This window comes from Cardiocondyla obscurior, linkage group LG08, assembly GCF_019399895.1.
Source record: "Cardiocondyla obscurior isolate alpha-2009 linkage group LG08, Cobs3.1, whole genome shotgun sequence".
NCBI classification, from domain to species: Eukaryota; Metazoa; Arthropoda; class Insecta; order Hymenoptera; family Formicidae; genus Cardiocondyla; species Cardiocondyla obscurior.
The window spans coordinates 5,629,417-5,657,221 of record NC_091871.1 but is presented as its reverse complement, the minus strand read 5'-3'; the positions used below and the strand labels follow the sequence as shown (position 1 = coordinate 5,657,221).

At 38.5% G+C, this 27,805-nt stretch overlaps 1 protein-coding gene across 3 annotated transcripts in view; it reads right to left on the bottom strand.

Annotated features, from left to right (window-relative positions):
* Sap47 (Synapse-associated protein 47kD) overlaps positions 1 to 27,805 on the bottom strand; it is a 47,161-nt gene that overhangs the window by 13,408 nt on the left and 5,948 nt on the right. For all 3 annotated transcript variants that reach the window (XM_070660291.1, XM_070660293.1, XM_070660292.1), the window contains exon 4: positions 20,356 to 20,477. In XM_070660291.1, the coding sequence (XP_070516392.1) occupies positions 20,356 to 20,477 (122 nt within the window). The remainder of the gene's footprint in view (positions 1 to 20,355; positions 20,478 to 27,805) is intronic.

The following is a 27,805-nucleotide window of genomic DNA, read 5'->3' as shown; positions in this document are numbered from 1 at the left end:
TTTGAGAATCTAATTAAACTCGCTTTTACAAGAGTGAGTTTTTTCTTGCACTATCCGATTCCGATTATTTTCCGCAGTCAAGAGAAGTGATTAACGAGGGCCGGGTGCATTTATACGATTGTAAATATCTATATGTATACGTATATATACGTATATACTTTCTCCGCCTGTGCAAATCGAAGAAAAGACCATTATTTGGTTTAAAAACAGATTCAACTAACACGGTTCTTATAGAAATTATATCGAAGCTGCAAATGTACATTTCATGTAAAAATTAAATTTATCTTCCATAAAATGATCTATAGACATTTCTAAATAAGCAACTACGTCTGAAATTAATCCAACTTATTTTTAAGAGGAATTGAATGCCAAATTAGCCTAAACAATGAGTCTCTAATGATTAAAATTCACATTTACACCGCTATTTGCGTTGATGGAAATCGGGTTATCGATTTCTCATTTCCGACACGTTTGTGCGCTCGGGAAAATTAAGTCCGTCCGTTTAACACAATCTTCGACTGTCTAGGAAACGAAATATTTATAGATTGTTCGGGATAGCGCAAGTACAGAGGCAGACGTAGCGAACAAAATGAAACTGATCACATCGAGTTGACAGTCTTGACTTATTTTCCGATTCAGCGTCGAGACTGCCGCTATCTCATTTTATAATTTATGCCCACCTGCGCCCAGCTTTTGCAATAAATAGTCACGCGAATTTCCGGTTTGCTAAAGTGTCATACTAATTTTCTAGAATACTATTTTTCTTCGTGACAGCCACCGCTGTTTAGTCGATACGCGATTCCGACCGCGTACCATTGGGATAGCAATCGTCGAATAAATTTATAACGTCGCTGCATTATACATAGAAGGGCTGATCGCAGCAGCCGAGCGATTTTCGACAAAATAGCCGGCCGTGCGTGTTCTTACTCGTCGTAAGCTGGATATTGACTTTGTCGTCGATAAATCAACTTGTGCTATCGACGTGTGACAGTAACGAAATATCGACGTAATCTTTGGACCGGAACAAGAAACATCGTTGCAAGAACGGGAAAAGGAAGGAAACATCGCTTAGAATATAGGCACTCGGTCTATACATATTATACATCTCTATTATATCTCTAAAGTCTGCCACTGGTGTTTTTGATAAAACACTGGAAAAGCGTGTTTAAAGCTGTGCTTTACAATTTTGCGGCTCATCCCGGCAAATATATTTATGGAAAAGATCTTTTAATCAAAGTAAGTCAACATATCGCTTCTCGTGGTAAATTGAATTTATCTTCGATAAGCGGAACATTAAAGAACCGAGCGACGAAGGATGCGCCACGTCGAATCGATTTCTTGGTGATTACAAACGAGCCTGGCGATTAATCGCTTCCGGCTGATTCTTTCCTAGGATATACACTTTATCGCCCGAAGCGGATAATGTATTTTTACCACCATCGTAGAAATTTTATTTTTATATAGTAAAGAGTAATTAACAGCTCTTTTTTCATCATTTATAATATCACGGGGTCCTGAAATCTTATTTTAATATTACGCTTTTTTTCTGTCAAGTGCAGCAGAAATTTCCAATCGGCTTCTGATCGATCCGGAAGCAGAAATAACTGATTATCCCTGACGTCGCCGTGAAAAGTTCGCGTTCGCGACGCTCGAATTTCTCTTCGATAACCCGACGTTATTAGAGAAATCCATTACTTCACCGTTAAAAAAAAGAAGTCTTAAAATAATTTTAATCGCGCTATGGTCGCGATTGGCGTACGCGGAAAAAAAATTGTATAGAGCAAAAAAATATTTGTATTGCAGTCACGCGTTACAGGGAACGTGACTCGCATAATGGGTCGCAAGCGCTGACAAATTCCTATATCAGAAAAGAACTACTTTATGCAAGAAGATGAAGCATCCGAGAATGTCGGAGAAGTAAAATCCAAAGAGAGAGATAAAAAAAGCATCGAGCATCAAACAATCTTAATCCTGCGGAAGCAGAAAGTAGAGTCAGAGCTGCACGATTGATACGAAAATCAATTTAATGGCATATAATATCAGCTGGTACTACAGCGAGTAAAAGAGCAATGTTCCTGAATTAATTTACTGCAATTTTAATATTTATTACATATAATTATAAAATATATTTAAATTTATTAAGTTTTACGATAAACTATGAATTCGTAAATACTAAGAATTATAAGAATATTTAACAAGATAAACATTGAATTTAATTGTATGTATATGGCAGTAATTTTTCAGAGCTATCCAAAACGTAATTTAATTCACTGCGATGTTTTAATTATGATCTCTCTATTATTCATAACTCAATTACTACGCGTGCCGCACATTTGTTGTATATTACATCAGAGCAAGAAGCTTGTATACACACGGGACACCATTCGAAAAATTGATCGCGCACTTTGCCGAGTACCATTTATCAAAAGAACGAAATAGAAGAGGGCATATTCCGCGAAGAGCTTTCGCCGCAATTCTTTCCCCGTCAGTTGTAAGAAGTCGATTGCGTACTCATTGCTGATTAGGTCGTCGCAATATCGGCGAAACGATGCACTCGCGCAATGAGCCATCAAAAAGTCTTCCCTGAGAATGTCGGCGCCCACGGACATCTCTTCTCGGCGTGCACGTGCGCGCTCATCTCAGAGTATCGATTGAAATGTCGATAGTTGACAAACGTACATGATTACGAGGTGAAAAAGCTGCTCGTAAAAAGAATGACTGACAAAAAAAAGGGGGGGGGGCAGGGTACTTTCATCAGGACAGCTCGTATTTTTTCTCATTTTTCTTTTTCGAAACGAGATAAAGTCCAGCACCTAGAAACGGTACCATATAAAAATTTAATAAAATTCATAGTAGAGAGAAGGTCAAAGGAAACACCTGAAAAGAATAAAGTGTTCCTTTGGACTGGGATTGTTTACATATTTACGACGCGGTCGTGAGAGAAAAAAAATTACGCCGCCGCGCGATTCAGCATGACGAGCTTGATATCGATTCGAAATTAATTCCAGGCGCAAAACGCAGCGCGAAGACCACACGTGGAAATTGTACTTCGATAACGTGATAATCATGCGTATCCGTAACAATAAATGCTGAAATAAAAATGCTTCAATGCTGCACGAGCTGGCAGCAATATTTTTTTACAGCACAAATAATCGCGTGGAAAAACTCTGCAGTATCAACTTCTCTTGTTCATTTTCTATTTTAATCTTGCGAATCGTTAGTACTCGGAGGCAAAGAATTATCGGTACGGTGCAAGTTGTCGAAAGCACTTGGAAGGATCGAGGCACAATAGCTCGAGGCAGAGCATCAACTTGATGGCAATTCTAACATCGTAAAGTACACGTCATCCCGGGAATTACCGTGAGCCAGGGCATGGAAAGACTTGGATAAAAGTAATTATTATTAATCGTAATTGCGACCTACCTATACAGGATAATATCAAGTCGGAGGATATCATTTACATCGCTTATTCAAGAATTCAATGAGCGTTAATTCTGGATTATCGTTCCAACACTCCATGAACTTTAATATCAGAAGTAACGACGAGCAATATATCACGTAGAAACTTTTTACTTCCTATGTCTCCAAAAAATATGGATAACGAATATTTAGCGTACTCGTAGAAAAATTATTTCATAAAGATACATTAAATATTCGTTATCTGTAATTTACTGTCGCCGTTACTGACAATTATTTTAGAAGAAAGCCCGCACCCTCGATTTATAAACACGATATATGACGCATCATTAATAAAAAATATTCATCGTAAAATAAAGACGAGAGAAATATTGAAACGACGTTTTAAAAGCGTCTTTTAAATAAAAATTAAAGTCACATTGTTTATTAGAAAATTTCAATTTTCCTTAACGACCCGCTCTGTTCGATCGATATTTTTAAATGAGGTTTAAAAGTTGCTCAAAGTATGGAAAAACAAAGCATTTTCTCGATTTACATCTTTGCGAAAATCTCTTTACGCTACTATTGATTTTCCCTCAAGGGGGTATTTTTACCTGAGAAGGAATGGCGCTTGCCAAGAATATCTCTCGAATATATGGAAGTTAAAGCACCGCGAAGACCGCAACTGAGAAATTAGCCGGGAAGTGAGTTTATCTATCCATAAATGTGATCATTGGTTTAAGAACTTTAAGAAGACGTTTGTTGACTTAGTAATGTGAATAGTTTAACATGCACTTTTTTTTTTTCCTTTTTCATTAATCAACCTATACATATAATTTATAGAAAAAGCACTTATTTTTTTGGATATTTTGCTTACTACGCATGCTGGTGCAACAATGATCTCGATTCGAAGTAGTCAATATGGATGGAAATAAACGGCGCCGTTATTTTTAGTTGACTATTATAATTAGTTTATGTAACAAATCACCGCTGTGGGATTTTAATTGAATTATATAATATAATCCCGGTAGAAATACAGATATTCGACAGTTAAGCGTCAATTACGTTAATGAAAATCGTGTGCATTTAATCGTAGCATGGGGTCGCTGTCATTATAATCTTATTAATTTTTCTTGTTGTTAATTGAAAAAAAAAAAAAAAAAGTAACGGATTCGATGATTTGCATGTATTCAGAAACGGGTAATAAACGACCCATTGATCTCGCGATATTACATCGACGGAACGAATTGCCTGAGGCGTAGCTTTTGGCAATAAATTGTTCAAAGATTGAAAGCTTACAAGCCCATATGCCACGTAAAGGGTGGTATCGCTCGAAAATGCTGCGAAAGAAATTGAAAATTTAAATATCTAAAAAGAGACTCAATCTGTGTTTAATATATAGATAAGTCGAACTCATTACCGAGATAATACTAGCTGCGAATATAAAAATCATTTCGTCCAATATATATTTATAAGGTTGTCCCTTCAGCGAAATTGAATCGTGCGACGTCTAATATAATATTTTCCATCTTTCACGTAATCTTGTTCCTTTCCCCGGTTAATTTAGTTAAAACGATTCGAGTTACAGTCAAGAAGCGCTGGTACCAAGGCAGCGCTAACTAAATGTCGCTGGAAAGTTCGCCCTTCGGTGAAATACGTGGCATTGATCAGAGCCGGATTGTGTCCGCTCGTTATTCGCATAAAAGGTCGAGATTTAGGAAGATTCTACCGCGCGGATCTGGTTGCCACCGGCGAAGTTTACCGCGCAACAAATGTTTATCTACCGTTAAGATTACTTGCGTGCAAGTTAAAACTCGATAAACACGCGTTACATGATATGGCGGCTGTTTAACGATGTAATGCTGTTCGGATGCTCACTACATTGCGAGCGTAAAGAGTTAAAAGTTACCCTCGAGGCGTAGACTAGCGCGTGCGAAACTTCGTGGTTCGTTCATTACCGGAAAGCAAGACCGGCGATGTATAGTCTTGGAACGCCCACCGGAAAATTTCACTTCGCGAGAAAGTTGGCGATCATTAATTTAACCGAGGGTCCATAGTGTTTCAATTCCATCTGCCCGCGGCTAGGAATAGATAGTCACGCAACAATGTCGTTGATCATAAGCAAATGTAAATTCGTAACTTCAATGAATAAAGATCTTCAAACAGCATTTTTTGTCGGAGTACATCGTTGATCGCGCAGATGCAAGAAAAAAAAAGAAAAAAAAAAGAAAATTAATTAAAATACTGAATAAAATAGCGACGTGCTTTTTCCCCCTCAAACTTCTCGCTGCTTACAAAGGAAAGACGTGACACGGCGCATATAAACCGGAGAACTGTCTTGGGAAGAAAGTAAGTACGATGAATAAAAGAAGGACACCCCATGGTGCACATTGCGATTGTTCCGTGGCACGATAAAATACGTTCGCAACCTTGAGACGCGCGAGAGATTCAGCACGGGAAAGCAGCGCATTTCCACAGAAATGCCTCTGACAGCGAGCTTCGATCGATATCTGCAAATGTGCCGGCACGTAAATGACGCTAAAAAAGTTTCATCGGGAGAAATGGACCCTGACACCACTCGAGATGTGATTCCCTCAAAGCAAACTGGACGCGTGACACGCGCGAAAATTTATCATTCTCGTCAAGTCGATGGGAACGTAATCAGTTAATTAATATCAGTTAATTATCGACGTACGACGCGATATCGACGCATCGATTACTCCGACGGTTAAACTTTTCGACAGAGATTGCGCTGAACGCGACAACACGTAGAAAATAAACTTTGCAATGATCCGATCAATATCAACGCCAGTTAAATTACGACCCGGCTGCGTAAAGATAATTCAGATCCCAGCAGAGAAATCTATTTTCTCTGCTCTTAAAAATATGGCTTCGCTATTCGCTCTGATGATTTACGGTTACAGAAATTCCACATTGTATCGGAGGAGAAGAAAGCTTCGGACAATATCGAGCGCATTAATTAACGGGCAACGGAAATTATTAATCAGTAGGAATTCGCGGTATCCGAGACGCGTATGGTTAATCGAGCTTGTAAATAGTAATATATTATCGCTTTATTAAATACCGTATCTGCCGTCTACGAAATATTTGCTGCACCGTTTCTTGCGCGCGGTAAATGTGTTTCCTCAAGCTCGTTTCACCAACTCACCCCATGGTGACGAACTGATTGTCCGCGGCGATTGAATAGACCTCTCGAAGGAGTAATTGCAACACTAATTAATGGTATATCGGCGATCCATTAAGCGCAACCAAAATTCGATTACCTCTTGCACAAACCGAACGAAACTTCCGTACACACGAGTTGTGCAACGTGCTCAACCTCTCGTTTGTTTGCTCCCTTGCATTACGCCGTTACACACGAGTGAATTGCCGCCCGCGCCTTATCTTATTCTCAATACCTTCTCGTATATCACGGCTGAAAGAGTAATGACACAGCAGAAAAAGCCACGCATGTAAAATTCACATAACAAACGCTATTCAAATAACACGCCGCAACCGTGGCTTACTTACATTGCATATTCAGCGAAACACTTCGTGTAAAATGAATGCCAGTAGGTCCCTAGATTTACAGAGAAATTTTAACAGAAAGACATGAAGAGTTATAGAAGATGCAAAATACAAAAACCCAATTTCCCAGGAATAATTCACAATTCTAAATGAGCTTTCGGAACAAAAAGAGATACCCTGAATACTTATTGGCGACTCGTTAGTCACGCAGGACAGAAGTTTGTCGTTCATTCAATTTAACGCAAATTTTTACGTACTGCGCGGCATTCATTCGACTTTTCCAAAATAATTCACGGAATTAGGCGCAACGACGTCATGCCGGAGTATTATTGGATCGTTATATCTGACGGTGTTACATCAAAATTACATATTTTGCGGAGGGCTGTAAATTATAGTCACCGAAATCGGTAATTCTCCACGTGGCACGATCTTGCGGAAAGTAATATTTATCCTACGTCGTATGTCGCGACGACAGAACCATTTGTTTTGTTACATGATAGGGGATCAAAAACACAATCAGCGGGTCGCTGGTAAAAAACACGAAGGGTTTCGTAGAGAGTGCTCTATTCGCCCTTCGTGTCGCACGAATGTGCGGACGACAAATTAACTGGCGAGGGAAAAAGAAATGAAAACTCTGGGGTGCGTAACGGGTTTTCTCGTTAAGCCGCGGTGAATAGTTAAAACGTTAATTGAAAAGAGAAGTTTTCCTCAGTCACGGTTTTAGGTAATTTCGTCACGTTTTGTCGTGTTTGACGTAATTTTTATTATAAGGCCGTGTTTATACTTCAATATTTTTATAATTACCCGCCGTTACTCGTTCGACAAAACACGTTTCTCTCGAAGAAAAACGGATCTCGTGACTCTGATCTGTTAGAAATATTTTATTAAAGAATTTTGTTATCTAAAAGAAACGGAATCGATACGTCTGCCTTCCGCAAGGTCGAGTGTAATTATAATTTTATGCCACTACCCTTTGTCGACAATAAGATAGCAAGAAAGTAATGTAATATTACAAACTGTAACTTGTTGCATTGTGTAATTAGAAACGCAAGAACGGCCAGTTTTCTTTGTTCGATAACATGTGATTATCTGGAGCGCTTATCTTGCGCAATTATTTGTGTCCTATATAAAACATATTCGAAGAATGCGAAACTTGTTTGAGAATCAACTACTGGATATTTCTCGTTATAATTTACATTAATTACTGTTTTTATGTTATACTTTGCGAATAAAAAAAAATTAACCTCTCGAGTAAAGCAATATTTGTTTCGGAATTAGTAGTCTGTTACAAATTCCGCTTGTTTCTAAATATGTGACAATCGCTAATAGCTGTTATAAGCGGTTTATTGATTGCTAACAATATCAGTACCCATCCAATTAGCACATAATGTACGCTCTATGTATAGTCGCTAATTATCAGAATATGATGTTCGAACTTAAATGTAATAATGAAGATCCATTGATATCGCCGTGTTAAAACTATGTGATTCTTATCAAATAACTGGATTCTTGGAATGAGTAAAAGCAAAGTTTTTCGTTACTTTGCGTTCGCCAATTCTGGGTCTATATTTGTCTGAGTAGAATGTACTCAAAGTCCTTAATCTTCTATGGGTAAGTGGCTTTACGCAGACCTGCACGTGTTCGTTGAAGCTCATTTACCATGATAATTTTCAACACCGGAATTAACTGTTCGACGCTATCGTAGCAACAGAACCGTACACGCAAATTAGCTCGTTATATTTTTCACATTAAATTGCACGTAAAAACTCGAAAGATTAAAAACTTCAATTAAAACATTTGTGAATTTGATTAATAAAACAATGTTATATAAAATAATTTGAAAAACGTTATCAATTTTCTTCTGCCTTTTATTCAAGAGAATTTACGATAAAAATAAAATAATAAAAAAATACGAAAGAATCTCGGTGCCTGTTTGAATTTATGTAAACTAGTAGCGAAACAAACGTTTTATTTTCACTGAAAGCTCCTTTATTACATGCCACTGGCATGTTCCTCATCCGCATAATAAATTCTCACAATTGCACAAACGAAACAGAATTTCTCTATTGAAAGAAAAATAGTAAAACGGAACACGGAAGATTGAGACGAATTTTTTTTTCGCCAAAAATCAATGCCTTCGTGCAGACGCTAATTAAACGTAGCACGAGAACACGTTTAAAAAAATCGCGATGATTTCATAAGACGTATGATTTGTAGGAAAGAACACTCGGCGTGATATAATGTTCCTCGCAAAAAATCCTAGAAACATGCTTTTTAACAGCACGCCATATTTCCGTTATTAAATATTATTGATATAATATAATCTTTTCACCGCGGTTAATTGAAAATGGCGTCGGATAAAACCGTCGGAAACGCTTTCGCAAAAACTTGCGGCGCTGGAAAATTGCGACGAAGGCGAGGTTCACAGGAGCTTAGCGAGTTTCTTCGGCGCTTTTAATTATCTCGATAGTAATCACGCGAAGCCGATGCAGCTCGTTAAATTCTTAGCGCGGCAGACAGAAATTAGAGACTTCTGAAGATACCCGTAGTCCCCATACAGCTTCTCGGATGGTCACGATAACCGTGACCTTTGCGAGATGTTTCACCACAGTGCGAGGTGCTCGAGGGTTTCAAGGTGTTTTCCCTATTTGTCGAGAAATCGCACAAGCAACTCTCTTTGTGTAAAGGTCGGATTATTTCAAGCCAAGAGTGCGAAAGTGAAGCGCGATAGTGACTTTATCGCGAGATGAAAGAAAGACAGTTCTCCCGGCGGTAGTAACACTTTGAATACTGATAACACTTGAGTTCGCGAGTTTTATCCCTATATAGAGAAAGACGTTACTGATGTTATTCTATATTCTGTACAGAGAAGAAAGAGAGGAAAAAAAAAACCCTGTCATTAACGTTCTCGCGATAGCGATCGATTTCGCGCTTCGAACGCACGTTAATGTATGACTTAGGGAGTCAAACGTGTTTCATAGTGTTTTAATACATTAATGGCGCGGGGTGTGGCGAAATCAAATATTTTGCAGCCAACATTTTTCAAACGTTATTGTGCAAGGAGTGTCTAATTAAATGTCTGAAAACTAAATTTATAAATGTGTTTAATTTACTGCGAGAATGTATTCGCAAAAAGAGTGAAAAAAATAACGGTGTAACATTCAAAGAGAAAGTAAAAAAAAGAAAAAAAAAAGAAAAAGATAAGCGCGCGAGATGGAAAAATAATTTGTATCTTTTGCAAGATAACATCAAAGAGTGACATAGCGTGAAGGCAATCGATGGGATTATGAAACTCGGCTGGATTGTTGGAGGTGCTGCCACGATGCTATTACGTTGTCGTATTATAGTACGTGATCGATAAATCGACGACATGACACACTCTTTTACTCTCAATGGTCTCACGGCGCAGTGTGATCGAAGAAGTGTATGAACCGTTCAAAATTTTGGCACGTATTCAGAAATATCATTTCCACTCTCTTCCTCTGTAATACGGAAATCAATTTATATTTTTGGCGCAACGTTACGTGATGCTCGAGTTTTCTACAAGTACTTCAAAACAGTCTCTCGTTCTACACGTACATCGAATAATAAATCTTTTAATTAACAGTGGTATATGCTGTTCTTACAAGTATCGAACGTATTCGAAGTCGTTAATTTCCATTTCTAATCACTGTACGACATGTCCACCGTTATGAAATTATTAGAACTGTTCTGCAAACGGGATCAGGAAATTTTGCACGCACCGATAGACGGTCGTGATGAAAAAAAAAAAAAAGAAAAGAAAAAAAAACAGCTGCGTGGCATGCAAAGGTTGCGTACGTATGCACGTGGAGTCTGTTGGGGGCGGCGCCCAAGTAGGTCATACTCCGTCCTGACCCAGATGATTGCAACTGGGTGACGTCATAACCAACCTCCCTTAATCTCCCTCTCGCCCACCCCCCGCTATATCATACATCCTCGTCAAAGTGTGGGGCCGCGTTAAGCACCCTGACCAAGGTTGCTACTCGTTTCTTCTTTTCGCGTCTCGTCTTACGAAAGCCATCCGAATCGCTTCGACCGAAGTTCCACGGTAGTAGATTAGAACATACGTGCCTTACGCGAGAACTCGCGCATACCTGTCGCACGTGGATGCGATAATTACGAATAATTATACACCGTACACGGCGACACCGTAACGGTGTATTGCGAGCAAGTCGACCGTAAATCATGCAGGGGTTATTTTTAACGCGTGCATCCGCCAGTCGGCGTCACACCGAAATAGTGAGCACGCTCGAAATTACGCTACGTGCGCGATCATAAAATTCGTGATGAACCGAACGGCATCGTGGATCGATTTATTTTTCAAAACGGTACGCGATCACGAGTGTGTCTCTCTTGTCGCGTGGAGAGCGCAGTGATAGCATCGCGGTTTGAGCGGACGACTGTGCTGGGTAAATTACTTCTCGGATATTACTCTTTCTGTAACCGATTGTATTAATATGTATATTTATTCAAATAAAACATTTTATGCTAAACCCTGCAGAAGGGATTCGTAAAGAAATTTTTCTTGTAATATTATTCGCGAAAAGATTCCGTGTTAATTTCGACGAGTTTATTAAAATTTTTTTCGATCAAGAAAAAATTCAAATTTGTCTATTATCTCAGGTTTAATCAAGAAAAATTTTATTTATCGGCTAGTTTATAAGTTATTTATATAATTAATGTAATTAAACTGCAACTTCATCAAACTACCCGTTACCAATATCCAAGGAGATAGAGGTGTAACCTTCGAGCACACACATCGCGAAAGTGTCGCGTTCGCAGAATATAGAGTTATATCTGTGCGAAACTAAACTTATGATTCGACAAGCGAGTGGTATCTTAGTTTCCAACGTTGCACGAACTACAAACGATTTTCGCTACCGAACTAAGCCAGGATTGTGCAATTAATTCAAGCGTATCTGTCTTTGACAAAATACCATCGCAAAAGGATTGGCTCTACGTACAGTATAACATATAGATTATATTTCCGCAAAATTTAAGATGTTCTATCGTTATATCCGTCGTATAACCAGCGACGGATGTTCATTACCTATCCATTACAGAACATGAGGAAAACGGACACCTTCATATCTCGCAAAATGGAATTCATCAACGCGGTATTAAATAGCTGATTTATATTCTCGATCGAGTTTCTACGATGTTACCTTATTAAAAGTGATGTAATATGAATACGAGACGTGGCAGTAATTTTTTATACCGCCGTTCAGGAACTCTTAGAATGTCGAGAAGAAAGTGTACGGTTTTCTTAAGGAAAGCGTCATCGGGTGGCGATCGCGTCGCTCCAAGTATTCGCGAGTAATAATCATTAACTTGAAAGCGAACATCGGTAAAAGAAACTTAACCCTCGTCTACTCGTTCGTAAGATAAAACACATCTTTCGCTTGTAGATATCATTCCGTGGAGATCACTTTGTTACGTGCTTGAAACTATCTATTTTTCAATGTCATCCCATTGAGTCCGTTCTTCGCGATGGGGACTACAATGGTTTCATTAATCAAAAATACAATCAACGAAGGAAGCGCAGATGTGTTTCGCTTACGCTTGACGTTTTTGAAACGTTCAATTTCAATGTTTTACACGTGGGTGCATACATATATGTATATGCGTAACATGCACATGGCTATATCGATCTGTCTCGATTGCAGATGATAACTTAGGTGAAATGAGATGAGGCAAACGATCCCGTTATCGAGCTTTAAATTACATTGAGCGCGTAGCAAAGGCCGTACTGGACGCAAGGTATCCGGTACGGTCTTTGTGCGTATTTGCATAATACATCAATCAATATACAAGCGCCACCAGCAAAGGACTGGGTGCGACATTTCACGTATGACGCATCGAACAAATTGCGTGGCGCCGACGATGCGCGTAAATCTCGTGTACTTTTTAAACGACGATCAACAACGATCTAAATTTTCTCATGTGCGAATACCGGCAATAGCTTCTCACGAGATTACTAAGCATTTATTTGGGAAACAAATATTAATAATTCTAAGTACATAATAATTCTGGTGCGGAAATCATGATAATAGTAAGTAGCCTGGATAATTTTCGACGTTCGTAAAAAATGTATCGAGTACTCTAAGTATCTCCACCAATCGAACTACCTAGTTGGCACCTCGCGTAGGTCGAATAAGTGTCCTACGCGGCGGTCGATACTCGCTATGTTTGCGCGGCCTCGTTTCTGATTCCTCATTGTTCCCACGAGCTTCAGTTCTGCCGTTTCTTTTACGCGGACTAAGTCTTTCGATTTGTAGATAAGATTACTACCCCGCGTACGCACGCATAATTAGTTTTATCTGTTTGCGAAACTGTTGGAACTTTCAAAATATAGTATACAGATCGAAAGACATTTATTACCGCAGTTATTATAGATGATGTCGGGCAATTAATTCCACAGAGAGTGGAAATTATCATTCGATTCTAAAGAGAATTCCACGGGTACGCGATAGTTTTATTGGCATATCTTAACAGGTATAGAATTAACTCTCTAGGGAAAATAAAAGTGAAGTTAATTTTTAATTTATAAAAATAATAGCTGATCAATTTTAATGCAAACATGACAATTATTTTACAGACTGATCTTCACGTCGAAAACCTAACGGAGAAATTAAAACGTATGAGAGAGACTGTGAATTTTATATCGAGAAAACTCATTTTGCAATTTCCTCTCGATGAGAATTCTAGTTTCAACCCGATCCGACGTTTCAGCCGATTGTATGTATTACGCATGTAATGAAAAGAGACGAACTGCATAATATGACCGTAACGCGTTACTCTATTATCTCTCACGGGACGAACGCGATCTCGCCTTAATGTCATTAAAACTACACGCTTGGTCCCCGTTGCTCAAGCAAACTCCCGACAACGTACAACTCTAATGGTCGTTACTATTTGCGGTCAAAGTTAAATTTGAATATTCTTGACGAGACGTGTTCCCCTATCGTTAGTTAGATCGTGTTTAGACTGTCTCGACATGTTTGAATTTACAGGGCAAACGCGATTTGCCTCGCGGGCAAATATTTTTGGCGTACTTTTTGGAAATGCTATCCGTCACCGCGATAGTTCAGCTTGAAAATATATCACGACTTCGATGCATAGCTCGCGCCGCATACCGCGGATTTTCAATGGTGCTGACAAAATTCCACGAGTCCCCCGGCTAATTTGATTCGCGCCTACGAAGCCTCGAACGACGGGGTGATCTCGTCACAGTTTAATTAATGTCAAGCATGACGCAATAAAAGCGAACGACCAAAGGTCTTTTCGCTCGTAGGAGGAGCGCGCTTTCAAGTTCAAGGCTACGCTCAGAAAGCCAGCACTGCCGACTGTAACTGAAGCTCTGTTTTCTCTTACGAGACACCTGTCACGCGCCGCCGATGGACATGCAGAAAGAGGAGACCACACGCGGCACGAAGAGACCTTTACACAGCTCGTAAAACCATGTTACACAGGCGACGGCAAACTGGAACGCGGTTACATTTGCCTCGACACGGGGATGACTAGACGCGGTAATGGAGAAAGAACGACGTTCATTGGAACACGGATGTAATGGGCAGTAACAGTTTTGACTTCGCACCGCGCAACGAATCGATATGGTATTTGACAAACGACAGCCAATTGAAAAAGATTTTGTCGATTAAAATCTACATCGAAAGATATCACTAGTTCAAAACAAGATTTTGTAAATTTTAAATTAAAGAAAAAAAAAAATTTAATAATTATTTTACAATCTAATTTATAAAAAATTGCAGTAATTTAACCGAGAAATCTAATGAAACGATAAAAATGTCAGTGACGACAGCGGTTTCACAGCATCCGAATCAGTGTAATTATACATATTTCGGTCGTATGTCGAAAAAAAAGTCGATCAACGACGTAAATAATTTCAGTAAAGACATTTCGCGTGTCGTACTACGTACTGTATGTCGTGCACCTGGAGTACGCAAACTTCATAAATTATTCATGAAATATTCGTAGACGCAATCAAATTCCTCGACTCTCGCGCGGCTCCGTGTTTAAAGCGACATTATTCCGCACGTGTGGAGCGAGAAGAGACAGAGTGGCGAAAAGTAAAGCGAGTTTGCGAATGCAAATTGTCGACGAGTTGACCTTTCAAAAAAAAAAAAAAGAAAAACTGCCTATCAGGTTGGTCGCTTTCAGCTTGCAGATTATCGATTTTATCTGATACGGAAGCTGGATATAAAACTTGATTACGCTACACCTACTCGGTAGGTACTTCAATTCTCAATCTGCAAATGACAGACGTTAATGAGCGAATTAACGTAGTTTGCATAACGTAATTATATTACAGAGATCACGTCCATGCGATTCAATAAAAAGGTTAAAAGCAAAGAATTTGTCAGAAACTTAACAAAGAAAACTTTTACATGGATTTTACGGTAGTTTTCAGAAGCGGAAAAATTCGCTAATTTTCCTGAAAATGCATGCATGCGGCTATTTGCACAAATGCAATTAAAACGTAAAAAAAAAATACAAATAAAAAAACTAAGTGTTTAGTGTTTAGTAATTCTGCTGGAGATTGCTGTTAATAAAGTACGTAAGAGCTACATAAATGGATAAACACTGACATTAATCTTTCGATAGGCAGTATATTACTCATAAACATTTAAATTTAAGGAAAAAAAAAATCTGGCGAGCCGACAAACGAGCTGGAAAATGAGAAACGATGATAATAGAAAAGTAGCCCTTCTGACGCGACTCGTTAAACGAGTTGACAAGAAATTTACGTCGCGATATAATTTTGTAATATTACCACGGCCAGGAAATTAACTTTCGCTTTCATTTGAGCGCTAAGGAATTACTGAAATATCACGAAACACTATTTCTAGCAAATAAAGTTTCTTCCGTTTGCCTGCGGTACTTCCACGAAAATTTCTTCTGCAGTTAAACGAACGACGAAGAAATTTTACAAAAAGGTTTATTCTTAGATTAACTAATCTTACGATTTGCCTGACTCTCGACTATTTTTTGCATATTGTACTAAATAAACCCGTTAACTAATTTGTAATTTAAAAAAAGCAAATTATAACTCAAACAAAACAATTTATCCGGTGCATACTATTAATTTTATATTGCAGCCATCGAAGTTATCGTCTTTTTTTTTTGTTCGTTACGTCGTATGCAAATAATTGGAATTGCAAATGGCGGTATCTCATACGTGTCAAAGCGTTTTGTAGTAACAAGTTATGCAAATTTTAATAAACATACTCTACAAGCATTTTTCAAAGTAAAATTTTACTTTCAATAAATAAAAAAAAAACTACAAAGCACAAAAATGAAACTGTTCAAGGTTTTGTTTCTACAAAATCGTATTATGTCTCAAAAAAGATTTAAACCTATCCTTTATATTACAACATATCTGCTCAATTAGCCTATTATTCAAATTGTGCATTAGACACCGAGGTCATGTGATTCGTGTGCATTTATTAAACGACCATCAACCACCACGCAACCTTGAGTTGACATATTTGCAATCCCGGCTGGCATCTGGAATCGACATTCGATACATGCGGTATGGGGAAGCGCATGAAGGAAGAAGTGGTATATCGTATGCGTAGAACAGGGAACGACAGAGCAAAGAAAGTTCAAGGTTCTCAGGCCATCGATTCTCATCAGCCGCACAGCGGTGCAAGCTGCGGCGAAGATCGAGCAAGAAAGAAAGATAAAAGAACGGTCACTTGTCGTTGTACAACAAGATTGGACAGGCGAACGTGGACATATATCGTAAAGAAACAGGCAGCATATTGTCTAATATAAACAATATAAAAAATGCACAAGTCTGATGATAAAAGTATTATTAAGTCTTTCAAGTGTTTTTCGTAAAATAATGTTATAACAAAATTAATTTTTTAATATTCGATAAATATATTTTCTATGTAATTAAAAAAAAAAAATAAAAAAGTTGCAAAAGGACCATGCCAACTTTATCGAAGAGACTATTGGAATCGTCTATTACGGCAATTAAGTGCCACCACCAGTTACAACCCACTAAACAGCGAAAAAACGTTGCTAAATCTGATTAAATGGCTGTCCACGCGGAGAGAAAGCTAGGTGCCGGGAGAAGGTCGTTGAAGGCTGCGAGTGGCCTTGTCGTTATCGCCAGCTTTTCGCAAAAGTCACATAAACCGCGAGATGCTCGTGGTGGCGGCGGTAGTGTGGGTTCGCTTCTGTTACCGTAGTCGGGTCCCTCAAACCAGGGGGTGGCGTTGCGGATCAATACCAACTGCCCCTATTCTTCAGCTGTGTATGCACGCCGCGCGTAGTCTCGCACGACCGAGACAGATTCGATACACGCGCACAGACTCGTGCTTTCTTTATGTGCGAATAAGTAATAATAAAATAATTTATCAATAAATAAATAATTTATATAAACGTAAAAAAAAAAGAATATATATATTTGCCTCTACGTGATTTCATATTTAAATTTTGTGCACGTATACGCGTGTAAGTAACGAGTTACGATCTATAGAGAACGAGTTTCCTAGTGAAGGCTGACTAGACGCGGTGGACCACTACTGATTCTCGTACCGTTTGGTTCCGCTAGCTTTATCCACTTGTTGGCTACCGACGATCGCACCCAAAACAAGCAAATTTCAATGTAAGTACCTGCGATTCGTACAGCAATTATGCACCATACAAAAGTGGCGGAATCTAACTACCAGGATGTTCGACAAAAAAAAGTAACGCGATATTGATTACGATATAAAGCAGAAACTGGCTGTTGCGGAGAAATAATGGTACGCGATCGATAATGTACGTGATATGCATGAATTTTGTTTCCCCAAGAACCCTGTCGGCAAGAATAAGGATGTGAACAGACAGTGTCTGCCAACGATAAAGTAAATGATGAAATATTTTATTCTTTATATGGGACGAGATAACGCCCGCGGCGATGCGAGATCACGGCACAAAGTAGATGATCATGTGAGCACCAATTTCCTAACAACTTTTTATTTTTATACTCGCGATAAAAAAAAATTGAATTTTTATAATAAAATATGTTGCTAACTGCCACAGAATCTAAATGTTAATAAATCCCTTCCGCGGCAAAAAATATTTTCCGCCGTGTAATAATAATACTTGGCCAATTTTTATGTACATGGCGCTCCCATAATTTTACATTTTCGAACGCACGTACAATGCATTCGATGGATTCTCGTGTAGTCTCGTTTACCAAAGCTTGTCATGCGATAGCTCTTATTCAACGGACATCCAACCTATAACATTGGTTACAACGCTAATACGTGCTCAACGATGTCTGGTAACAACGTTGAGTAAATTTATTATACAGAAGAATTTATGCCCTTTTCGTACACCTGCACGTAATATAAATTCATACAGTTGAAATTAAAGCGAAAATCTAAGGGCCAACATTGTAAATCTGGTGCGAGATTATCACTGAAGCTACCGATGGAACTATCACGCAGTACCTACTGCTATTCCGGGGAGTTAGTTGACAAAAGTTATAATTGAATTAACTTCTTCATTTTAACAGACAGTTCTAAATTATTTAAAATGATGTAAAAAATACTAAAAACCTATTAAATGACGCAATGTTATTTTGCATCCATTTATTACCAACTGATAATAGATCATTTATTAATCAGTTTATTAATCTCTTTATAAAAAAAGCCATAACTGTCGCGCGCGAATTAACGTGTTATGAAGAGTGGAACTATTTGACAGCCTTAACGCGAAAATCCGTGGATTTTCAAGGCAATGTACACTGCAAATAAATTCTACGCGAAAATCACGGTATGGATTGCCCGGCGACGCATTTTAATAACCTATATTTCGAATGTCGGATTTTGTGCCATCGCAAATGTGCATCGTTCGTTCATTCACACGTCTACTCGAACACAAAAAGGAGGAAAAAAAAACCAGAAGAGGCGGGTGAACAAAAAACCCCCAATATCTATTCACAATAACCAGAGTATAAACGCAAAAGTGGTTTCTTCGGCTCGCCGCACTGCCGGCGACTCAAAAAGGATGGACGCGGAATAAATTTCGCCCATTCACGAAATTCCCAATAATCGCGCGACGTGTACGAGAGTTCGTCGATATCAACGGCATTTCCCGCTCGACATATGTATGCTGCACGGATGCGCGATAACAGGCTCTTTGATTGATACGAGCATCACAATCAGCGACAACGAGCATAAACGCGGGCGACGCAATCAAAATTTAACACACTGATTTTTAAAGCGATTGCAGGAGTGTGCAATATTGCATTATACGCCGTACGTTATTCTTTTTGAGTAAATTGCATCGGTCAGCTTCATGAAAATTTCATCAAGTTATTATGTTAAAATGTCGACCCGAACTTCATTGAGTTTATCGCGTATGGAATTAGATCTCTCGAGTTAAAAGCTTACGAGGTCAAGTTAGCTCGTTGCAAACAAGAGGACTTCTTTACTTTTCGAAATGTGCACCGTAATACGCGATTATACATCCGCGGAAATGTCGCGGTTTATGCATTTACCGAATTTTCCCAGGACGTCGAGTTCTATTCTCTACTGGATACCTTCGTGTATACATATGTATCAGCCCGTGCTATTACGAAAGAATAAATCCTACGAGCCGATATCGACAGCGACAGAGCGTAATGCCGGCGACGAAAGGGGTAAAAATAACTACCGGCGGGCTTACGAATTTTTGTTTTTTTCGAAAAAGTAGAACAAAAATATTGGCACAAATATGTTTCTTTGTATTCATCGTGAAATGGTTGGAAAATAAATTTGTCTCCATTTAGTATTCCTTACTGTACTTCAAATTCATACTCACGGACAGACGGAAGCACGAATAGCAAAAACGCAATGCAAAATGCTAGGGTACTTCGATACACGGAACGCGAAAGCGTCGAATAATACCCGGCAGGAATATTAAAACTGTGTTATCAATTTGCCCGTGCACGTAACGACGTAAAACGAGCGCAAATAAATAACTCTGCAGTTACATTTAAAAAACATTCCTCGAAGGCGAACGTAGCGGAACGTTTATCGATCAAATCCTAAAAGATAATGCACTTGGTGTCTAACGCACTTAATTTGAAGTCGTTGCAAATCGAACGTGAGCTTCGCGTAAATAAGCATCGTATAGCAAAGGAATCCGATATTAGTACCGTACGTCATTATCTCTTAATAAAGTTTACGTACAGTATTTATAATTGGGTGCACCCTTATTAGAAGAGCGAAACTTTCACGTAAATTATTCAGAACTAACGGGCATCTTTATCGAATGTAACGTAAATCGGAACAAATCGCGAAGATGTTTCGCTATCCGATTGAAATTGTCGCGACGACGGTGATCATTAAAGCCGGATCGATCCGGCGCATTTATAGGATTATAGTGACAATGGAAAAAACTCACGTTCTCTTCGACGGTCTTCTTGATCTTCGCGCTGGCTTCCACCACGGTCTTCCCGGCCTTGTTCACGGCACTGTACAAGAACCCACCGAGACTCTTCGCGCCAGCCAATGCCTTTGTGGAAACTGGTGACAGAACGGAAAAAAGTAAAATGAAAATAAATGCGACATTCGTGCAAAAGGGCTGCGCCTTTCTTGGCACAGTTAACTCAATGTTCAAAACTACTGTTGAACTAGCTCGTGGCCATTACATAAAATTAAACCCAAGACAGATCGCTATTGTTGTCACTTACGTGGCAATTAGAAAATTATTATGCATATGTACACATAATTTTAGAGTAAAAAAAAATCTTCACATTGTAATCGAGAAAATCACGCGGTATCTCTGATCAACGTGTAAATAGCGCCTCTCCGGCTTATTTTAACCCGGATACGTCGAGTAGATTTCTCACGAGACTCCTTTGCCAAGAATTCTGACTTCGCTATTTATCACAACCCGATGAGAAAAGGAACTGGGCATGCGGCGATAGTGATAGGAGTACCGGCGTGAATCGCTTTTCCAAAGCAAAATGTTACGAGGTGCTTCACGTTAAATATAATGCGAACTATCACTCGATATAACTTTCGTTATATTCCATTGCCTGATGTTCCCGATATACGTATAATGTAGATCTGTCACAGTACGACATGGACACGCTAAACTTACAATTATCAGTTTGCAAAATCCGTATATCTATTTTTAGTTATCGCTCGATATTGTACCTTTTATATCGCCTTTAATGTGTGATCAGGATAATTAAAAATAAATGCGCGCATGCATGAAATCTTTGTGACAAAAATTTGTAATTTGGAATTACAGCCGCATAAAATATATCGAGATACATAAAAGAGTAAAAAGCTCTTTTTCTTTGTACACTTATTTCATTTTACGCTCTATGTGGCTAACATACGCGAATGACGGTGGAATATTAACTAAACGGACCATATATTTCACTACTAGGGAAATAAAAATAAAATAAAGCGCCGCGTGAAAAATCGTCGTTACATCGTACACGACGTACCGAAAGAAATATGCGACGTGTATTATTCTTCATCGTCTAACCCACGCTTCATAGATTGCCGCCTGCTTGTCTAACACACCGACAACGAGTTACACTGACATTTACACTTTCAATAAAATAGAAAACGATTCACCTCTTCTTATAGCCTTAATGACTCGTGAAAAAGGTCGGCCGGTCTTAGTCTTTGGTCGCGGCGTTTCAAATTGCCATGTCGCAGCGTACTTCACCGTATGTACCAACATATTAACGCAATTTGATCGTAACCTGGAGCACTTTAAACATAGTTTTACGAGAAATTGTAGCGCCATAACATTTTATTATTAGTTTTATTCGCAGAGATTTTCTGGAATTTTATACGCCACTGCAAGTACACTTTAATATCTAATCATAAATTTTGTATTTTTTAATTTAAATTACATAAAAAAATTCAATATAAAATTTCGATTTTTTTTAACGATAAACGCGCTATTTTTTTTTCTTTCTTTAAATTAAAAAAAAAAAAAATTAATACTAAAGTTTTAACAATGCTTGACGAGTAAATTCAGAAAATCGAGGACATATGTAGCGGTTCGTTTTATACGTGTCACTAAAATGGAAACTGGAATACTTTAGTTAAATCGCGTGGCTTTAAAATGGGAGACACGTATTTTTTTATGTACCTTGCAGCAGCAGTATCGTAACAATACTGCAGTGTTACAAGAAAACGAGGCGATGTCTTTCGTAGCGTATTTGAGAACTCGCACGTAGCACCTCCAGGAAATTTACGAAGGCGTATCCTTAGCATAAGCAAGAATACGCGGAAGTTGCCTTCGTAACTTGGTTGCCTCTGTAAACCAAAGGCGATTTAATCAACTGGATTGAAGCACTTCAATTCGCGCAGCCTCACCCTCGCCATCTCCGTCCGATTCGCTGCGAGCGAGCGACTATTAAAGGGAACGAATCAACGTAAAATACGGTGGTGCGCTGCACAAAGCTTAATAACAGCTTCGCAAGATGCAGGCACATCGGATAATTGCCGCCGGGACCCAGAAGTCGAGATTACACGGCAGGCTTAACTCCTGCCGAGATATTCGAGGATCGCTAAACAAGTGTCAAGTCCTTGTCAAGCCGAGACAATTTGCGACTACACCAAGTTTGTGGATTAACGTACATAGATAAAGGCTGATTTTTCGAGATATCAAGCAGTTCCGGTCTCGCGAGGATTATGCGCAAGGTCAAGAACAGACCTTCAATTTACAGAAAGAAAAGGATTACGCGTAAAGCTGATCCTTTCTCTTTGTATTTCAGATTACATGTGACAGTAATTGTAACGTGTACTTAGAAATTCGTCGTTGCGCCGTTGCGGCAAAAAGTTACGAAAAAATTCGCCCGGCTGATACCACTTGGCAGACTTTTCTACGACAAAACTCCAGTGTAAACGTGACGAAAAATCTCGCGCTACGTGTCACCGGTACAAACACATCTCACTTAGCCAATATCACAAAGAAGAATGCTGACATATAGCCGTTTGATTTTCCTAACTTTCCAATAACTTGCGCAACTTTGAACGTGGAATGACTGATTAGATATCCGCCCGTTTTCAAGATATTGATAAAGAGTTATCAGCGTCATTATCGCTGGATATAAAACAATGAAGTAAATAAGCCGATAAAAATTAATGAAATATAATACCGTCAAAATACTGACGAGTTTAAAGATACAATTATTTCCGTCCCGTGTCTGCTTTAAATAATTGTTGAGCTCATGTCAGAAAGGTCGCATATTTATGTACATAGAAATGGAGCTCCTTTGTGACATTAATGTCACAATCCTTATGTCATACACTCACGTCCGGCATGTTCCAGGTTGATGACGTCGATAATTGTGTAATATGTCGGAAGGATAGTGGCAAAGAACAATCATAAAGGGAAGCGCACTACGTAACCGATATAGTCCTCCTTCGATCCATTAACGATAACAGTTCTGATATGCAATACATAATGTGACCTACAACGTTATACGTACACACGGCCGATAAATAGATATTTTACTATCTAACAATGTATATCTAGACGCGATACAACGATATACGAAGTATGAATAACCGGTAGCCAAGTATATGCGATATTTGTCAAGTAAATATAGCGGCATTCGTTTCAACTATGCATCAATGCTTCAAGAGACCGTCGCGATACCATCGGAGATACCATCGCGATAACGATAGGAAGAGTGGCAAAAAGTGTGCTGTAAATCTTTGTTCCCGACCTTCATAAATAATTTAACAGATAAATCAACAAAAATCGTATCCGCATTAAAAATATACTCTCGTTCGGGCATCCGTTTTCCACTTTCTCACCGCGCGCTCGTCATTCGTCGTCGATTTATCGCCGGTCAAATCTCCACCGTAAGTCAGACGGAAAATTATCTGCGGCGCCACTGTGAAAAATGAGTAAAGCACGAGAGTAATAGGAGAATACGTATATTTGCAGCTCTCCAACGACAGCTTCGCGAACGGGAAGAGTTTGGCGCGGCGACGTCTTCGGGTCAAAGTACCGACAATGGGTCGCAATGATTCTCGCGTTTCAATTACGGGTATCCTTTCCGTTTGAAATCCGACGAGTCTCCGTCGGAATGGAGGAAGTGCGTTCAGAGACTTTCGAGTCGATGACTTTACTGCTCCAGGCAGATCAAGCGAGCTGTAAAGCCTCAATGGACCGAGAGCGGATTAATTATGCTCGGGTCACTCGTATCTCGTTAGAAAAAGTGCTCCTATATAACTGTCACGTGATATTATCGTTAACTATACATTTAAGCAAGTACTTTTTTACGGAAAAAGAAAAAACATTTTTGAATAAGAAATAAACTAACGTCAGTAATAAATATAAATTTCTATCATAAATTTCGCGATTTAGTGGTATTTAAATGAGTATTTAAATACTTCAAATATACTATCAAACTTGCTGCATTATTGATCAAGCCCATTAAAGCTACGGTAAATCAAGTAAAGCAAAATGCAAAGAAGATACTTTAGAAGCGCTTCGAGTCTTGCGCAAACAAAAAAAAAAGTAGATCCTCAAACGTTGATATTAAAAGTGGAATCGATAGTTAATCAATATATCGGATATCCGGTGAAATTGATTACTAACCAAATTCGATTGATAACGATCGTATGGCAATTTCATAATGATTTTCTGGAATCCGTTTAATGCGCAACCTCCCTGGAACCTCACGCCTAGAAATTCTCTGTTCGGAAAGGATCGATGAGAGTTCCAGCCTGGTTAGAAGGTCATAAAATTGCTTTCGCGAAAGAAAACTTCCTCTTTCAAATGAACGAGTGTACCATTCAGCGCCATTTAGCGAAATAAAAATTTTATAATCGTAATATTGAAAAAATTATTACGGCTAAGTAATTGGGAGATTAAAATAATCGTATGCAAAAGAAAAATCACTGCAATCTCTCTTGTGATAACAATTTCGAAGAATATCTTATACGTTACATTACATCTTTTTCAATTAGCACACACAGTTAACAAAAAATGTATTCTGTGCTATTTAACAAATTGCAATAAAAATATGTACAATACATTTTTGTAGAAAGTCAAATTCCTAGGACAATAAAAAGTTTGCGTAAGAGAACTTTTAACAAACAATTGTATAAAAAAATATCAATAGCGATTGAACGGCGATACAAAAGAGAACGTATTAAAAAGCCATTTCAAAATGCGCAATATGCGACTGTCTCTCTATTTGAAATACGTTTCAGAATGAAATAAAAGGAACGTTTGCAGTACACATTCAAATGCTATAAAATGTTTTGCGTTAGCTTCTCAGGGATTCTCAAAGTTCCATCAAATGTGGATATTTCTTATGATTTAACTGATGCGATCAAACTAGAATTTTTATATGTAAAGAGAAAAAAAATATATTGTACAAAAGAGCGAACTGTTATTTTTTTTCCTCCTCAATATTTATACTGTAACAAGTACTCACAACTTTTCTACATATTTAGCGTTTTGATTTTTGCTATATAATTTATCAGAACACAGTATAAAAAAACTTGCATGCCACATTGGTACTTCAAATTTTAAATAAAACAAGCGAGAAATTTTGTCTTTACTCAAAGAAATCCGAATTCGAGACTACAGAAAAATAAAAAAAATACACCTAACAATTGAAGAAAGAACATGGATAAAGAAAGTCGATATATATTTCTGTAAATGTTGTGTAAAAAATATTGATCAAATATTCCATATCGAAATACTACGTTGAGATGCCAGTACGTCAGAAAGAACCGTCTACACATACGTAATTTTTTGTAAAGAAAAAACTTTATAAGGAAGTCACGTAAATTCTTTTCCTCTTTTATCTCTGAAAGCGCTCGTTGAGATTACAGGATTGTTTAGAACTCAATTAAGTTGTGTCAAAATTTACCGGACAAGTAAAAATTTAAAAAAAAATAATAAAAAAAAAAGAAAAATAAAATGGCAGTAGAGATGGGCTCATCGAGATGCGGTTACGCTGTAGTCGCTGATTTTCCGGAGGGAAGGAAAAGTCGGTCGGGGTATTGATCGACAAAGATGGGGTCCAACCCGTCGACGACGCGAAGGACAGCTACTTTGCTGACTGGATTATACTCGGGAAGCGCGAGTTTCGGTACGATCGTTTTTTCTCATCACCCATTCGCGACACTGCTCCCACACGTTATCAACGGCGTAAGGTGAAATGATAGGTGAAACAATGGATGATACCGTAGGTGGGACAATTTTAACGACCCCTTCGCGGCAGTTTGCCCAGAAAAGACGGGGGCCAGCACCGTCAGATCTAGATGTCTGACTCGCCTCAGGCCAAGGACACGCGCAACGCGTCTGCTCTTTTTTATCCGTTTGCGCAAAAAAAAAACCACCCCTTGATATTACTCCCCCACCCTTTTCTTTTCCCGACTTTCTTTTTCGTTTCGCAAAACCTTTCGTCTGTATCTTTAATCGTTATTGAATTCTGCGAGTAATGCTCTCTCGATCGAAATAAGCGCGATATACCTTCCATCTGAGATTTACGCGTACTCGACAAAGAGATGAAATTAGCGAGAAATCGGCTGTTTAGATTTTACGATGTTAACGTTTTGAAACCGGGGCAGCTCTTTTACGCCTAACGAGAGTAATTAAAATCATTTACGGGACTTGGTAGTGCAGATCGTAAAAGGGGAGAATGCTCTATCCGAATGGTATTTCTCGCTTTTAATAGCATTTAATTTTACTTAAGTATACGTACAGATAGTTCTACGATAGCTTATTCGATATAAGGGTAAGTTATGTATATGTATATACGTCTGAACATTCAGGTCAAGGGCGAGCCCATCGAGAGACCGTTTCTTTCATTTCTTATTCATTTTCTATTTTGTTAATCTCCGCTCAATTGGCACGGGAGTAGTGGAGGAAGAAATATTTCGCAAAATCGTGTAGATAAACGGAGAAAAAAAACCCCTCTCCAGCAAAATCACGAATACATTTATAGATCTGTTCATTATACGTTGTACGTCTTCAATTTTCTCTTATTTATATCACCTAGTCTTTTCGGTAAAATCGACGATGTAAAAATTGCTCTTTTATATTGCTTATAAGCAGTATGGAATTTTTCACAATGGAACAGCGATCATCTACATAGCAAACATTCTTGTATGACGTAATGAAACGCTCGCGCATTGAACGAATAAATAAAAAAATTCTGCTCCCGGCATGAATGTTGAAAATGAAGTAATAAATTAATTTAGACGTTTTCAAAATCTGTCAAAAATAGTTGTCCAAATTTTAACACGTATGCTCTTTACTCCGGCAATAAACGCAACAGCCGTGTGATAATTGATATGCATACACGCAAACATAATATAAATATTTCACGATCAATTACATCGCTGTTATTGTGTGCCTAGCCCGGCGTATGAATTTTGCGCGGAGGTGCAGGTTTCACGGACCGATGCTTCGATTCGATCAATAGGAACAGTACAATATGTCATACGTCTTGTTTGTAACACAACGCATCTCCGATTTCGCATAGAATTCATTCATTTTGATTAATAAAAGCGAAGACGTAGGTACACTACTCGATGTTACATTTGCGTATTGTAAGTTTTTTAATAACGGCAGACACACGAACGGTCGTGGGCGCTGCATATGCTGCTTGCGCATTTATGTAGAACGTATATCTAGTAGATATCAACGCGAATTCTCTCTCTCGCGATTTCGGAGTTCATCAAATATTCCGTCTCGGTCGACCTATATGCCCACTTTCATCAAATAAACCGATCTCTCTTAACGTGCGATAATAGTTCCGATCTTCCGTACATTTTCGGTCGAAAAAGCAGAGAAAAGAAGGTATATTCGAGAGAAAAATTTTCTTGAACGATGGCACTTAACGATT